General features: G+C 38.0%; 1 protein-coding gene across 3 annotated transcripts in view; it reads right to left on the reverse strand.

The window, feature by feature from the left end:
- Positions 1–16,312, reverse strand: part of IMPACT (impact RWD domain protein) — a 30,435-nt gene extending 14,123 nt beyond the window's left edge. The window contains exons 1-5 of one of the 3 annotated variants that reach the window (XM_030336532.1): positions 16,218–16,312; positions 15,005–15,133; positions 13,978–14,030; positions 11,844–11,906; positions 2,109–2,194 (exon numbers count right to left, since the gene is read on the reverse strand). In XM_030336532.1, coding sequence (XP_030192392.1) covers positions 2,109–2,194; positions 11,844–11,906; positions 13,978–14,030; positions 15,005–15,133; positions 16,218–16,253 — 367 coding nt within the window. In that variant the 5' untranslated portion in view covers positions 16,254–16,312. The other 2 variants (XM_030336534.1, XM_030336533.1) reach the window with 2 other exon arrangements.
- Between the last annotated feature and the right edge of the window lie 494 nt (positions 16,313–16,806).

Below are 16,806 nucleotides of genomic sequence, written 5' to 3' on the forward strand. Positions count from 1 at the left end.
TTCTACAAAATACAGTACTCTTCAAAAGTGTCAGGTCATAAGAGGTCATAAAAGCCAAGGAAAGACTGAGAAATTATTTACAGACTAGAAGAGAGTAAGGAGAAATAACAGGTCAATGCAATGTAGAATCTTGGACAGCATCCTATAACAGCAGAAAGGACATTAGTGGAAAAAATCCATGAAATTTGGATCTTTAGTTTGGTTAATATTATACCAATGTTAGTTTCCTATTCTTGGTAATTATACTGTGGTTAAGCAGGATGTTACTAGGGGAAACAGAGTGAGGAATATAAAAGAGTTCATTGTACTATTTTTGCAATTTTTCTGTAAGTCTAAAATTAGTACAGAATTGTAAAAATTTTTTGTGTATATAATTACTTCAAAATTTAGTACTTCTGCAATAGAAAAAACCTATGAGATAAATTTGTACTGAAGATTAACAGTAAAATCAACCTAAGTTACTTGTTAAGTGGGTAGAATGGAAAATTCTCATGAGATATCTTGATCATGAGCTTGTAACCTTATTAGTTCTTTAGAATTACAAATCCTTCCATTTTAGTATGAAGTCTACAAAAACAATTTTTGGTAAGAAAAATACCAAACAAAATTTCTAAAAAGTACAACTACAAATTGTCAACAAAAATCAAAAACATTACAATTTAAAGACTGGCTAAACTGTAATGTGGATATAGATGGAAAAGGGAAAATATCTTATTTTTAAGATCTATACTTTTAAAAATCTCCTGAGAATTGAGTGATTCCAAATTTTTTGGAGTCCTAAATTTTTACTGGCATACATTCCATTTTTTGCAATTATCCCACACTCTAGCATGGTAGATCGGCAAAAATCAATTTTATTTTGAGACTACTTTTCCTATCAATGCCCTGAAATGCTACAAAATCAGAACATGAATTATAAAAGTCAGGAAAACAATTCAAAAATGATTGTCACATGGAGAGAATATCTTCATACCATTTATCTCAGATGTTAATGGAAGCAGTAAAAACGTTTATTTTCTACAGAAAAATAGTAAAATGCTCTGAAAAAGTTAGCACTACTATCAATTTTAAATATATAATGATTTTGCTAAGTGAGTCCAAAATAATTGGTTCCTTATAAATAATCTTCTAAAAAGTTAGTAAATAAACTATTGCTGGTTTTTTAAAAATCTCTTAACCAGATTGAAAATAATTCTATCAGTGGTAACAATGAAATATTAGAAACACCCACGTTGTCATGAATGATTCAATCAAAGAATAATAAAGACATATATTGATTTGATTTTGAATTGATTTTCAAATCAATATATGTCTTTGATATGAAATTAGATAGTAGCGACAGGTGTACAATTTTGGAATATACCAAAACCACTGTATTACACATTTTTAGAGGATAAATAATTATGGTATGTGAACTACATCTCAATTTAAAAATCAATTTTCAAAGTAAATTTTTATATCCTAAATATCAGTTGGTGTGTTTTCCAGAGTTCTTTTTCTTTTATTTAAAAAAAATTTTTTTTTTAACATTTTATTTATTTTTGAGACAGAGAGAGACAGAGCATGAACGGGGGAGGGGCAGAGAGAGATGGAGACACAGAATCGGAAGCAGGCTCCAGGCTCTGAGCCATCAGCCCAGAGCCCGACGCGGGGCTTGAACTCACGGACCGCAAGATCGTGACCTGAGCCGAAGTCGGACGCTCAACCGACTGAGCCACCCAGGCGCCCCAAGAGTTCTTTTTCTATAAACACTTTACTCATTTGAAGCTAATGTCTAACTTGTGTACTCCAGTAATTCATGAGGAATGTTACATGGTTCATATTACCTTAATAGTCAAAGAAAGCAGAAATTTTAGACCCACGTTCTTTAACCCAAGTTCTGTAAGAGTATAATATGAAACCAAAGAGGCTAAAATCACATAGAAATAACCATAACTACATGAGCAAATGAACTTGTCCAGAGAAACTTGTATTTTATCACATATGAACCATAAAACAGAATACATATTTTTCATTAAAAATTTCATTTAGAATAGTTACATGGAAATGTAATTATGATTAAGTTAAAAGAGCACTAATAACATTAATAATATTCTTCTGGTATTTACCTGGTTCTGTCATCTGAGATTTCTGTATTAGAACATCTCTTATTTTCTCTACCCATAGGTAAAGAATACTTTCACCAATATTCTGTCTAAACAAAATTGAAGAGAAAACTTGGTTATTAAAAAAAATTCTTTCTCAAATTCAAGAAAATATAAACATATTTACAATCTAAGAAATTATATGCAATCTAGCTATGCCTTTTACAAAAGAATTTATAACATGAGATTTCCTAACATCTGTTAGCTAAGTATTGAATACAGATGTTCATATCAGTATTAACAATTTCAACAGGCTCCAAATTAACATTGCTTACTTAAAATAAGAGAAAAGCTGCAACCAAAGAGGGTAAAGAAAACTTCTGAACTTGAACTAGATGAAGTAGATAGATGTAAAGGGGATTCAGTTCCTGTTAGCAGATATAGTTTCAGTACTGATGTCACAGCTTGCTTTTTTTTTTAAGCTTTTTGAACAATTTCAAACCGCTTATTTGGCACACTTGTTTGGTATAATTATTTCAGCAAAGAAGAATGCAAAGCATCAGAGGAACTCCCTCAGAGACCAAATTTAAAAGACTTAAAAGACAACTCAGGTAACAACTTTACAATTGCATTTTGTTTTTGACAAAATATTCTGTTGCCCAAATTGACTCATTTTGGTTCCAAATAACGTCTGACTGATTCAGATAAATTAAATCCAACTCAAAGGTCACTGAGAAAAAGAACATGGCATGGTTCATGTCCATAGAGTTATGTCAAATGATGACAACAGCAATAAAATAAAGGTCCCGGTGTCTACTCTTTAGGGAATGACACCAACTTTAGATAAATGTCCGTTACGTGTACTTAAAGTAATCCCCGTATTACTTGATAACAACACCTTACCTCCTTCCTCTGAAAGTCCCCCTTGAAACCACTATCTCTCTTCATCACTACTCATCAGTACCCACCAAAGGAAACTTTCAAAACAAGCAGAGAGAAGAAAATATTGTTTTCAAATAATTCTGTACCCTCAAATCTTCCCCATCTCACCCATAACTCCTTAGCACTAAACATTCCTCCCTGTGCTCTGGTAACTGGTGTCTAAGATTCTGAGAGGAAAATTCAACTGGGAAGGCTTTAAAATTTGGGGAATGTGGTTTGAATTTCTTTTAAACAATTCCCACTTCTATCCTCTCTTCTCAATAAATGATTCAGAGGTATAGACGCAGAAAGGTACAATGGATTGAGTATATACAAAGCCCAAAGTTCATTATATGTGTCAACACATTAAATGCTCACAATTATTTAATGAAGTATTATTTCCCCATTGTACAAATGAGAAAACAGACCTAGAGAAAACAGACTTGTCTAAAACAGTCTTAGAAGCAGTGAAGAAGCCCAGAGACAGAATGTGAATGCAGACTGACTCCAAAACTCAGCTTGCTCACTGCATTTTGCTCTCCTATCATGCAGCTATGATCCTAGGCAAGTAAGCCACTTGAACTCTGAGTCTGTTTCTTCATCTATAAAACAGAGACTTAGAGCATGTTATCTTACTTTACAGAAGCGTTTCTTTTCAAGTGAACCTATCTTAATTCACTCAACATAACTACACCATGTCTACATGCTGGCCTGGGGGGATGGTAGTCAATGAGAAAACTGGGTCCCTTATATCAGTGTTTGTGATCCTTACAAATTTATGTTTTTGTATATAATTCTCTCCATCTCCTAATCTCATTCTATTGAATTCTTCACATCACCAAAAATAGTAATACCAGTATCTAGTGTTTAATGAACACCTACTATACAGAAGACATGTAGAAAACACTTTGTTACTTCACTAAATCCTTAAGCCACCCTTCGAGGCAGGAAAATCATCCTGTGTATGAATCATACATTCACATTCAGATTTGTTGTTGGAGTGTTGTGAAAACACCTTGGAAGAATTTTCATGATTAATAAATAATTTTTCCAAATAATAAAGACAAAATTAAACCTTAACTCCAAATCTCTCCTCCGGCCCACGGCTTCTTGCAGAAAAACGTACAACAGCACTTCTGCCCAACATCAGTTACCGAATGCTTCCTTTTTCCCTTGTATTTAACAAAACTTACTGAAATCCAACGTACAGAAGTTGTAGTGGGTGTTTACAATTTCCTAAGGAAAATGACAATTACTCTTTCCCTTGTTCTATCACTAATGGTGTTTTGTTTGTTTGTTTTTGTTGTTGTTGTTATTGCTGCATTTGTGTTTTCTCCTGTAAGAAGAAACTGTGTTTTCTCCTTGGTCCAAGATTTTAACTATCCACTAGGATTTGGTGGTTTTCAAACTTTTGCATTGCTATAACGAAATCTCTCACAGAATCAGAAACAAATAAACAGACAAAAGCTGAGAGTCCTCCTTCCTGTGTCTATCTGCCTTGCACGCTACCCACAACTGGTCCTGGAGGAAGTCTACGGAATCCTAAGGACTCTGATACAAAATTTAAAAAAACTACTTATTATAGGGTGAGATGCTAAGCTTTTATTTATTAAATTAAATTATGGTAAAGTAGCTAAATAGAAAATGTCTAGAACAATATTTGTTTCAAATTGAATAAAAGACAAACTTGGACTAAAAGCTGGATTTTGTGAAGAGCTATACTTAAATGACTGTTAGCCAATCCAGAATGATCAAAACAAAGTCATGTTACTTGTGGCTCTGTTGTATCTTTAATTTTCTAATATTTATATTTGTTGATTTATGGACAAAGACACTTGCTAAAATACACTACTAAGTTGTGTGACCTCAGACAAATCACTCAATCTGAGTTTCTATTATCCCATTTTCAAAATGACAAAATTGGATGAGATGATTCTTTTAATAACAATAAAATTAAGGGTGGCTATCATATGCTTCTAAAGCACATTACACAGATTATGTCATTTAATCCTCACAATAGTATTATTCTATTATCCTTATTTTACAGATGAGAAAACAGATTCAAAGAGGCCACATTATTTCCAAAACTGATTCTAGAAGCCTGGCCAAGACAGCCTTAATGCCAGCTTAGCTAAACTTGAGACTGGCAGAACTTCCTAACTATAGGCCCTGACCTCCCTCTTCTTAGTGCATTTTTGTTAGAAAACTTGACATTATAAATTCTTTCTCTACTCCTTTGGGAGTATCCCAAAGGATTTAGGGAGAATCCTGTCAGTTTTATAGCCTAAGAGTGTCTTTCTCAAGGACCTGGCAGCCATCATTTTGAACTGTAATCATTAAGGAAGACAGCATCCCTTCTCCTGTCTTTATGGGAGGGGAGGAGCCTAACTTCTGATGAGCAACAATTAGCAAACACAGATGGCCTAATCATGAGAAACACATTTGCAAACTCAGGAAATAACTTACTGGGCTTACACAGCTCACTGATTAACCTTCCCTCAAATCCTTATCCCAGCCCTTACAAATTCTGTTGATAGGAATGCAAACTAGTGTACCCACTGTGAAAAACAGTAGGCAGGTTCCTCAAAAAATTAAAAGTAGAACTACCCTACAATCCAGGAATTACACTACTGTGCATTTACTCAAAGAATACAAAAACACTAATTTGAAAGGATACATGCACCCCTATGTTTACTGTAGAATTATTTACAACAGCCAAACTAAGAAAGCAACACAAGTGTCCATCAATAGATGAAGGGATAAAGGAAATATGGTGTGTATGTATGTGTATGTATGTGTACACAATGGAATATTATTCAGCCATAGAAAAGGATGAAAACTTGCCATCTGCAACAAATGGATGGATCTAGGTAGCATAATGCTAAGCAAAATAAGAGCAGAGAGAGACAAATACCATATGATTCTACTCATGTGGAATTAAAGAAACAAACAAAGGAAGAGAAATAAAAAAAAAAGACTCTTAACTTTAGAGAACAAACAGATGGTTACCATAGGGGAGGTGGGGGGGGGGTGTGGGATGGGGTAAATTAAGTGAAGGGGATTAAGAACAGACTTATCTTGATGAGCACTGAGTAATATATGGAACTGCTGAATCACTGTATTGTACATCTGAAACTAATATAACGTTGCATGTTAACTACACTGGAATGAAAATTTTAAAAATTCTCCTGGCAAGAAAAACAAAAGCAAAAATAAACTACTGGGACTACATAAAAACAAAAGACTTCTACGCATCAAAAGAAACAAATCAACAAAATTAAAAGGTAATCTATGGAATGGGAGAAGATATTTGCAAATGACACATACAATAAAGGGTTAGTATCCAAAATATGTAAAGAACTTATAAAACTCAACACCCAAAAAACAAATAATCCAATTAAAAAATGGGCAAAACACATAGATATTTCTCCAGAGTAGACACCCAGATGGCAAATAGACACAGGTAAAGATGCTCTTCATCTCTTACCATCAGGGAAATGCAAATCAAAAGTACAATCAGATATTACCTCACACCTGTCAGAATGGCTAAAATCAACATGAGAAACAACAGGTGTTAGGGAGGATGTGGAGAAAAAAAGAACCCTTGTGCACTGCTGGTGGGAATGCAAACTGGTACAGCCACTGTGGAAAACAGTATGGAGGTTCCTCAAAAAGTTAAAAATAGAACTATCCTATAATCCAGCAATCGAATTACTAGGTATTTACCCAAAAAGTACAAAAACACTAATTCAAAGCAATATATGCACCCCTATGTTTATAGCAGCATTATTTACCATAGCCAGGATATGGAAGAAACCCAAGTGTCCATCCACTGATGAATGGATAAAGAAGATGTGACATATATAAATATGTATAATGGAATATTACACAGCCATAGAAAAAGGATTGAAGTAGTATGCTAATTGAAATAAGTCAGAGAAAGACAAATACCATATGATTTCACTCATATGTGGAATTTAAACAAAACAAAAAGCAAAGGAGACAAAAAAAAAAAGAGAGAGAGAGAAATCAAGAAAGAGACTCTTAACTATAGAGAATAAGCAGATGATTACCAGAGGGGAGGTGGGTAGGGAGATGGGTGAAATAGGTGATGGAGATTAAGGAGGGCACTTGTCATGATGAGCACCAGCAATGTATGGAATTATGGTATCTTATATACATGAAACTAATAACACTGTATGTTAACTCATTGGAATTAAAAACACAAAAAATTCTGCCTTTTGTTTCTGGAAGTTGAGGTCAGACTGAGTAGCTCCCCTACTGCAATAGTCTTGAACAATGTTTTCCTCACTCTTTTAGCTTTGTGGCAATTTGTGCTTTGATAAGCCTCGCCTTGTCTACGGCCATACCACCCTGAACGCACCTGATCTCATCTGATAAGCCTCTCCTCCCAACTTTCAAATCTAAGACTCCATTATAAATCAAAATGTGAGGGGCTGTGGGAAATTAAACTCATCATCTTGGATTTTAAATTAAATATTGTTAAAATGAACCATTGTAAATTTAAATACAGATATTCCCCCATTTTCCAAAAGTTTGTGTTATGCCACTGCACTTTTACAAAAGATCTACATTAGCTATTTTCACTAACCAAAAGAAACCTGAAGAGGATTTTCACTTTTACAAGAACTGCCATTACTGTACCAAATGTAGGTCTTTCATAAAGTGAAGCAGTGTAACTTGAACATTCAGAAAGTTGGGGATATTCTTTCTTTATGCCATTTTGAGAGGTTTAATAGGAATGCTCCACTTTTAGATGGTGGAGAAAAACCTGTACTACAAAAAAAAAAAAAAAAAAAATGTTAATCCCTTTCCTTAAGGGATTACTCTTAAACAACATTTATTATTATATTCCAGGTATTTTTAAATTTTTTTTTTTTTTTAACGTTTATTTATTTTTGGGACAGAGAGAGACAGAGCATGAACGGGGGAGGGGCAGAGAGAGAGGGAGACACAGAATCGGAAACAGGCTCCAGGCTCCGAGCCATCAGCCCAGAGCCCGACGCGGGGCTCGAACTCACGGACCGCGAGATCGTGACCTGGCTGAAGTCGGACGCTTAACCGACTGCGCCACCCAGGCGCCCCCAGGTATTTTTAAATCCATCATTCACCTTTTGCTTGATTAAAATAATTATTTTCACAGATTTAAAATACTCATATGCAAAATATTTCATCAAAAATAAGGTATGATAAGCAAATTAATCTACAAGTAACTAATCACCAAATCCTAGTCAATATTCTTTTTTTTTAAGAGTTTATTTATTTTGAAAGGGAGAGGGAGGGAGGGAGGGAGATGGGGGAGAGAGAGAGAGAGAGGGAAGGAGGGAGAGAAGAAGGGAGGGAGAGAGGGGGAGGGGGAGAGAGAGACAGTATCCCAAGTAGCCTCCATGCTGCCAGTACAGAGCCCAACAAGGGGCTCAAACTCTTGAACCGTGACATAACGACCTGAGCCAAAACCAAGGGTTGGATGCCATCCAGGTGCCCCAGTCTATATTCTTAAGTATTTCTTTAACTGATCATTCTTCTCCATCCATTCTTGTTGCCTTCCTAAAAAGGCTTCCACCATCTCCCTCCTCCTCAAACTCTTCACAGCCCATCTCTCACACTGCAATACAAATCTGATTACATCACTACTCTGTGTAGAACACTTAGAGCCTACAACATAATGCCCACACTTCTTTCCCAACTTACGACTTCTTTATTCTTATCCTTACCTAATTTATATACCTGGCATCTTAAACTATTTGCTAAATTTTGAAGATGCCAGGTTGCTTCACACCTACATGATTTTGCTCATGCAGTCCCTTCTACCAGAAAACCTCTCCCACTTGATTACCTGGCAAACACCATGCTCCAAGGTCTCCTTCACAATGGAACCCTTCTTTACAACTCTATCCACATGCCCAGAGATAGTCTGTTGCTAAAACCTCTTTAAAAAATGCTAGTACAGCACTTGGTCCAAACCTCTCATTAATTACGTCATTATATCATACTGATACACATTTATCTTCATTTTTAAATTCCAAACTCCTAACAAAGTACCAGCATATAGGAGATACTCAATAAATTCTTACGGGAAAAACTGTTAGTTTTCTGACTTCTGCTTTCCTACCTACGAGGAAACAAACCATGGCTCATCCTCTTGTCTAGGCAAAAATCACATTTTACATACAAAATGATGTTAATGTAAAAATCTTCATAGTGATATAATATTTAGAATATAATGAAACTATAAATATTAAAACTATATTCATACATTTACTAATTTTCAAAACTAATAATATTTTTCAATTTGCTGCCCCCTGCTGGATTTATGGAAAAATATTAAAGGCTGTCACAAAACTTTTTAAGAGTGTTTAAAGAGTGCTCTTTTTAAAAAAAATTTTTTTAACGTTTATTTATTTTTGAGACAGAGAGAGAGACAGAGCATGAACGGGGGAGGGTCAGAGAGAGAGAGACACAGAATCTGAAACAGGCTCCAGGCTCTGAGCCATCAGCACAGAGCCCGACGCGGGGCTCGAACACACGGACCACGAGATCATGACCTGAGCCGAAGTCGGCCACTCAACCGACTGAGCCACCCAGGCGCCCCAAGAGTGCTCTTTTTAAAAGAGTGTTTAGGGGCGCCTGGGTGGCGCAGTCGGTTAGGCGTCCGACTTCAGCCAGGTCACGATCTCGCGGTCCGTGAGTTCGAGCCCCGCATTGGGCTCTGGGCTGATGGCTCAGAGCCTGGAGCCTGTTTCCGATTCTGTGTCTCCCTCTCTCTCTGCCCCTCCCCCATTCATGCTCTGTCTCTCTCTGTCCCAAAAATAAATAAACGTTGAAAAAAAAAATTTTTTTTAAAAAATAAAAAAAATAAAAAATAAAAGAGTGTTTATTTTTACTCACATCACCTGTGTGAAAACAATACCATTGGACTAGGATTATTCAAGCCCTTTTTAATAAGCAAGACAGTATAAACCACAATTCTATCTTTAGAACAAACTGCTTTATAATCTCTGACCTTTCCTAATTCCCAAATAGCTCAACTGAACCAGTTAGGGAGAACACCAAATTGTGTCCTATGGGAAGGGATCTATCTCTTAGTAAAAGAGGGGCTTTTGGATAGAAAAAAGGCAGATGAGAAGCCATTTCTGAGTACATGACATTGTGGACAGGTAGGAGAAAAATCTAACTTACGAACACTAGTATGATAGAATCCAAATATGGGAAGGTTTTCAAGAAAGAGGTACTTCAACACCAGCATAAGTTACAGATGTCACGTAAGATAAGAACTAAAAAAATGACCACAAGATGTATAATTACAACATCACTGGTGAACAAATTTGCAGTATATTTATTCTACTCTAAGGGAGAAGATAAAATGGTAAATAAACATAAATAAAAGATTACAGAAACAAGTTTCTTGGGGGCGTAAAGTTGGAATGACCAGTAAGGTTAGAGAAAGTTATCAGAAAACATTTAATTGAGGAAATAAATAATACTTATATGCTGAGGAATATCTAAATGGGGTCATCCTTTGATACATCCAGTTCTTGGTTACTTCCAGGGTCAAGTGTAAACCTGGGACTCAAGGAAGACCATACTTCTCCAGGAAGGAATGAACAGAAGCAATTCCATAAAGACTTACCACATTTTAATTAAATATTTTAGGAGGAAAAGGAACCTGGCCGAGATCCCAGGGATACACTGTACCAAAAAGGGTGGCCACCTAGAACATATAAGACAATCCTTACCAGTTTCTGGATTACAGTAAAACTGATTCTAAAACATTGTTTATTTTAAAAATTAACATCTTACTAAAATTAATCCAAATCACAGTCATCTTCCCTGGACTACTGCATTAACCTCCTAACGTATCTATTCTTGCTCCCTTCCAATCAGCTCTCCACACAGAAACAGATTGGTGTTTTCAAAGTCAGAATCTTATCAACGACATCACACCACTTGAAAACCTCTGCTTTCCACGGGTCTTAACAAAGACAACAATCCTTCACATGGCCTCCAAGACTGTGCATGACCTCCCCTGCCTACCTCACCAGGTCACTGTCCCAGCATCCTCCCTCCTCTCCCCTCCTCTCTCTTCCCCCTTCATACCACCAACTTTATGTCTTGACAAGCTCCTTGACACAGAGCCTTTGCACATGTTGTGCCATTCGCTAGTTATCTTCACTTCAGTAATTCAGCTCTGAAGTCAAGCCATCCTTGACTAGGTTATATCTTGTTTCAAATTCATTTAGTACTGCACATTAATATCTTTCTTTTACAGAACTTATCAGAGCTGCAGTTTTACCTTCATTTTACAATGTCATGAGTGATATCTCTATCACTAAGTTCTAAATGCCATGAAAACAGAGACCATTTTTGTTTTTACTATGTGTACCTATGACCTAGTACAGTGCCTATCTTGTAGTATTTCTTGAATGAATGAAACAGTGAAGAATACAGTGTCAATAGACTCTCAGTTTTATGACCTAATACAAGATTCTGCTGTAACCAGTTTCATTCAACATAGCCTGTGAAAGTATTAAAACAAGAACTGTATCTTTGGGTTTACTTTCACAATCTGGTATTTTTACAGCTATTAGCTCTGAATCATTACTGTTTTTTGTTTTTGTTTTATCTAAGTAGAAATCATATCAAGTGTATATATAAAATTATATAACCAGTCTTTCAAAGACTCTTCAAATGCATCCTTTATGTTAAGGGAAAGGCAGCTTAACAAAAACTTTAGAAAATGCCTTAACATATCAGTTGCAACAAAAGCCCACAATAAAATCACAAGTAAAATTTTTTTTAAAATCATTTGCTACTTACATATATATTTCCTCAAGGCTATTTGATAAATCTGTACGTTCTTGTCCTTTAAGCCAAGGAGCACTAAGATTAAATAAAACACAATGAAGAAGACTATTCAAGGATTGTGTTTATATTTCAAACAGAAATTACTGATTAAATTACAAATTATTTGATAACTTTTAAAAATTACCTACTTTCATTAAAATGTTATATTGTACAAATCTATACAGCTCCAAAATGCTTTCATTGGCATTAACTTATTGTGTCCTCCCAGGAAACCTTGATGAAGGCAATCCCAATATTATTCAATTAAAATATGGTTTAAGGGGCGCCTGGGTGGCGCAGTCGGTTAAGCGTCCGACTTCAGCCAGGTCACGATCTCGCGGTCCGTGAGTTCGAGCCCCGCGTCAGGCTCTGGGCTGATGGCTCAGAGCCTGGAGCCTGTTTCCGATTCTGTGTCTCCCTCTCTCTCTGCCCCTCCCCCGTTCATGCTCTGTCTCTCTCTGTCCCAAAAAAAAAAAAAAACAAAAAAAAAACGTTAAAATATGGTTTAAAAAACAGAGGTGAGTTCATAGGATATCATGAACCTGTCTGGGTTTACGTAAATGGCAGAACAAGTTCGAGAATCCAAATTTCCAGATTCGCAGTATCTGCGACACTGTTAGGAATTGCCAATTTTTTTTTTTCTAAATAGTGTCTCAAAAACAACTTTAACAAATAGAGTGGTTGCCACGTGACTGCAAAAATATATATCAGCTTTTCCTGAAAAGGGTATTTATGTTTATAGGCATTCTAAAATTATATCTCTCATTTTCAATAAATAAAAATTAACAGAACCATTATTATTATCAAATTTTATTTCTGTTTTAAAACACATACAAAAAATTATCCCACTGGTAGGTAAAAATTTTAATAATGACAATTTAATGGAATTCTCTTCACACAAGTTTATACATCTTAGGAGGTCAAGTGGACAAAGCTGATCAAAGATCATTTGCAATCAACAGGTCATGACTAAGATTAAGCTTAGGCTGCTAAGAAGATGGTTCCTCCACAACAAGGGTCAGGGAGAAGCACCAGAAGCACCAAGCATGGGTAATTCCCAGAGGGCAAGCAGTCTTAGGCAGAGGCATGCCAAGGAACTATGGCTAGGTCAGCAGAACCAGATTAGGAGAAACTAAACCACCAGTTTGTCTAAAGAGAAAGATTTCTCTATCTCTAAATACAATTCAGTAGCTATTTTATCCCTATGAACGCTGTGATTCTCTTTTATACTAAATACATTCTGCAATGTGTTTTTTATATAATTTAAATTTTTTTATTTAAATGCTCTATACAAAGTCCAAAAGGTGTTCTTTTCAAGTACTTTTTTATTTTTTAAAAAATGTTTATGTATTTTTATTTTTGAGAGAGAGACAGTGTGAGCAGGGGAGGGGCAGAGAAAGAGAGAGAAAGACACACATACACAATCTGAGCTGTTAGCACAGAGCCTGACACGGCGCTCAAACCCACGAACCATGAGATCATGACCTGAGCCAAAGTCAGATGCTTAACCAACTGAGCCACCCAGACACCCCCAAATAAATAAACTTTTAAAACAGGGGTGCCTGGATGGCTCAGTTGGTTAAGCAACAGACTTTGGCTCAGGTCAGAATCTCAAGGCTTGTGGGTTTGAGCCCCACATCCAGCTCTGTGCTGACAGCTCAGGGCCAGGAGCCTGCTTCAGATTCTGTGTCTCCCTTTCTCTCTGCCCCTCCCTTGCTCACACTCTGTCTCTCTCTCTCTCAAAAATGAATAAACATTACCAAAAAGAAAGTTCCTTTATTGTGAGAGAGAGAGCATGCAACCATGAGCAGGGGGAGTGGGAGAGGGAGAGAGGGAGAGAGAGACTCATAAGCAGGCTCTGTGCTGCCAGCACAGAGCCCAACATGAGGCTTGAGCCCACGAACTGTGGGATCATGACCAGAGCCGAAATCAAGAGTCAGAAGCTTAACCAACTGAACCACCCAGGTGCCCCCAAAAGGTGTTCTTAACTTCCATATGTATTTTCCTAAGAAAGGTATTTTATATAAACACAAAGCACAATATAGAGAAATAATCTTTAAAAAGTATAATCTTTTTGTAAGAATATAAACATAGAAATATAGCTTACTTCAGTTGATAAATAGGTGGAGCTGTACCTGGGTATTCATTTGGTAGCATCACCTGTAAAGCAGTTTAAAAATAAATCTGTTTATACTTCATCATGACTCAAAATTAACAATATTTATAAAGCTAGTCACTGGACAAATTTCCTACTTGCCAAACTAAAATCAAAACAGTTATTTTGTTCAATCTCAGGAGAGAAATGCCTCCTCATATTTATACTTAAAGTATGTTGTTAATGATAATGCCAATTTTTAAGGAGCACATTATTTACAGAGAAGGTATACAAGCAATGAAAGTTAGGAAATAAGAGTGGGGAAGACAAAGATGAAAGGAAAACTGAAATAGGGGCATTAAACCCTAACCTCAAGTGAAAAGGGTGGCACTATAGCATGTTCCAGGTATTTTTCTGAAAAAATGTTAACAAAAAAAATCCTATTAAATACTGGTAAACACATTAAATAACTAACCCTTGACAGAGACCCATACACCTTTGTTCCCAGATCAGTATTGTTATAAAAACAAACACTGACAAAAACCTTTATGTTGAAAATACAGGCAGTCACCAAAGAATAAGCATTAATACAGAAAGCTATACTGATCTTGTCATTTTTTTATCTTAACCACACTGATTCTCAGTTAATAAAGAAACAAGTATCTGTTTTATAAAGCCTTTTAAATTACTAACCTATTCTTCCTCTTAAAGGTTAGCCATCCTTCCAGGTTTAAACCCTCTCCTATTAAATGGACAGAACAATGAAAGGAAGTGAAACTCAAGTCTGTCAAAGGTATATTAAGAATATCTAATTAAAATAACTGGGATAGGAAAGATTGAGACTATCAGTTAAAGCATGTCTTGAGTGATCAGAGATTTCATTACCCTGGTGCTTAGATACTCAATTGTTAACAAAAGCTAACAAGAAAACAGAAAATTCAGAAGTCACACAACAGTCATTTAGAGGAATACAGTATTAGTCAATCATACAGTCACTGTTGTAACTGGAAAATGGCTATAGAGAAGGAGGGAAAAATACCTGCAAGCAAAGTGTCCACTTGGGGTCATCTATATCGTCGCTAATTCTAATACAAAATATTTTGGCACAGTCATCAATGACACACCATTCCTCGCCATAGATAGCTGCCATTGCTTCAATTTCCTCATTCTGTAAGAAGTTGATGGGAGGAAAAAAAGTCAACGAATGTACATGCCCTAAAAGCCTGAATTTTCCTTCCTCTTATAAAGTATTTTTATTTAACATTACTAGCCTTTATAAAGGATCCCTGAAGGAACACTGCCAAAAGGTCTTAGCAGCAGGTCACCATGTTCTACTCTGTAAGTGGTTGCCAGACAAGGACTAGGACCAGCCTTGCTGCAACATCACTGGGTTTTTGGCCACTAGTGAGCCAAGATATATACAATACCCTACAGCATGATTTACAAGTGGGAAGATGAACACACATCCTCTGCTTCACCTTTTCTTAGGTACCACGTAATCCTCACTCCCACTCCCCAGTATCCTTGCTATATACTAGCCATATATTCCTACGTAATATCTCCATTGTTTCTTTTGGATTTAGGCACAGGTATGGGTGGTTGTTTCATTGTTTTTTTTTTTTTTTTTGGTAATCGTATCCTAAAAACATTTCGGAAATTATTCTTTGGTTTGGGGTTAAAAAAGAAAAATAACAGGATCTAAAGGTGAAAAGGGGAAGCAAAGTATGCAACCTTGTATGCATCTCATTTTGGCCTCACAGCCCAGATGGAAAAGCTTTTAAGAGTACCCACGTGAGCCACGCACTAGGGAAAGCTCACTATCAAGAGGAGTAAGATCCAGCGGGCCCTCAAGGAACTCCAGGGTTTGTGTTATTATTGCCCATTTTGCAAAGGCAGAAACTGGAGATAAGTGGCTTGTCCAAGGTGACCCGGCGGCGACAGGGAAGAAAGCAGAACCCGGATTTCTGTCGCCGGCCCGGAGCTGCTCCGTCGCGTGCTGATGGTTGACGACGACACCGTCGGAGGCAGGCCGAGCCCGCCGACGCCCGGGAGCGGCTGGCCGGAGGGCGATCGGCGGAGAACGGGCGCCAAGAAAATGGAACGCGGTGCAGCAAACGGCGCGCCTGGAGGCCCGGACGGTGCCGGCGGGAATGGGGGCGGCCCCGGGCAGAGGGCCTCTCGGCGGAGGAGGCCCGGGACGGCGAGGCGAGGCCGAGCCGAGCCTGGAGGTCGGCGCCCCGGCGGGCCCTCACCTGCCTCTGGTCGCTCCCTGCGTCCCCCTCAGCCATGTGGCCCCGGGAGCAGCCAGGCGGCCGCCGCCGGCCCAGGTCCGGAGTGCGGGGGCGGGGCGCTGCGGCGGCGAGCGGAGGACCGGCTGCAGCGAGGCCGACCCGGAACCGCAACCCGGGGCGCGCCGCGCAGCCCGCATCTGCTTCCGGGTTGTGGGCCAGGTGATGTGAGGGGCTCTCCGCACCCGAGGTTCCTCTCCCTGGCCCTGTGCCCGCCTTCTTTCCGCCCCTTAGCGGCGCCCGGGGAAGCTGTCCCGCTAGAGAGACGGCTGGAGGGCTTCTGGGCTCCGTGTCCTGGAAACGCCGGGGCTGGGGGCTTCAGGTCGCCCACTGCGGCCGCGGTATACCCCGGAGTCCCCGGGAAACGTTGGGGCGTCGGGCTTACCGCCACGGCCCAGGGAGGAATTCGACCGCAGTCTACAGCCCAGACTCGTCTTTGCATTTCCAGGCAGGGGTTGTTTTGTTTTGTTTTGTTTTGTTTTCTGGATTTTTAAAAACGTGTTTTAAGGTATTTTGTTTAATCTGGGCAAGGATGTGTTTGATTTTCCAAAAA

Source organism: Lynx canadensis, chromosome D3 (genome assembly GCF_007474595.2).
Source record: "Lynx canadensis isolate LIC74 chromosome D3, mLynCan4.pri.v2, whole genome shotgun sequence".
NCBI classification, from domain to species: domain Eukaryota; kingdom Metazoa; phylum Chordata; class Mammalia; order Carnivora; family Felidae; genus Lynx; species Lynx canadensis.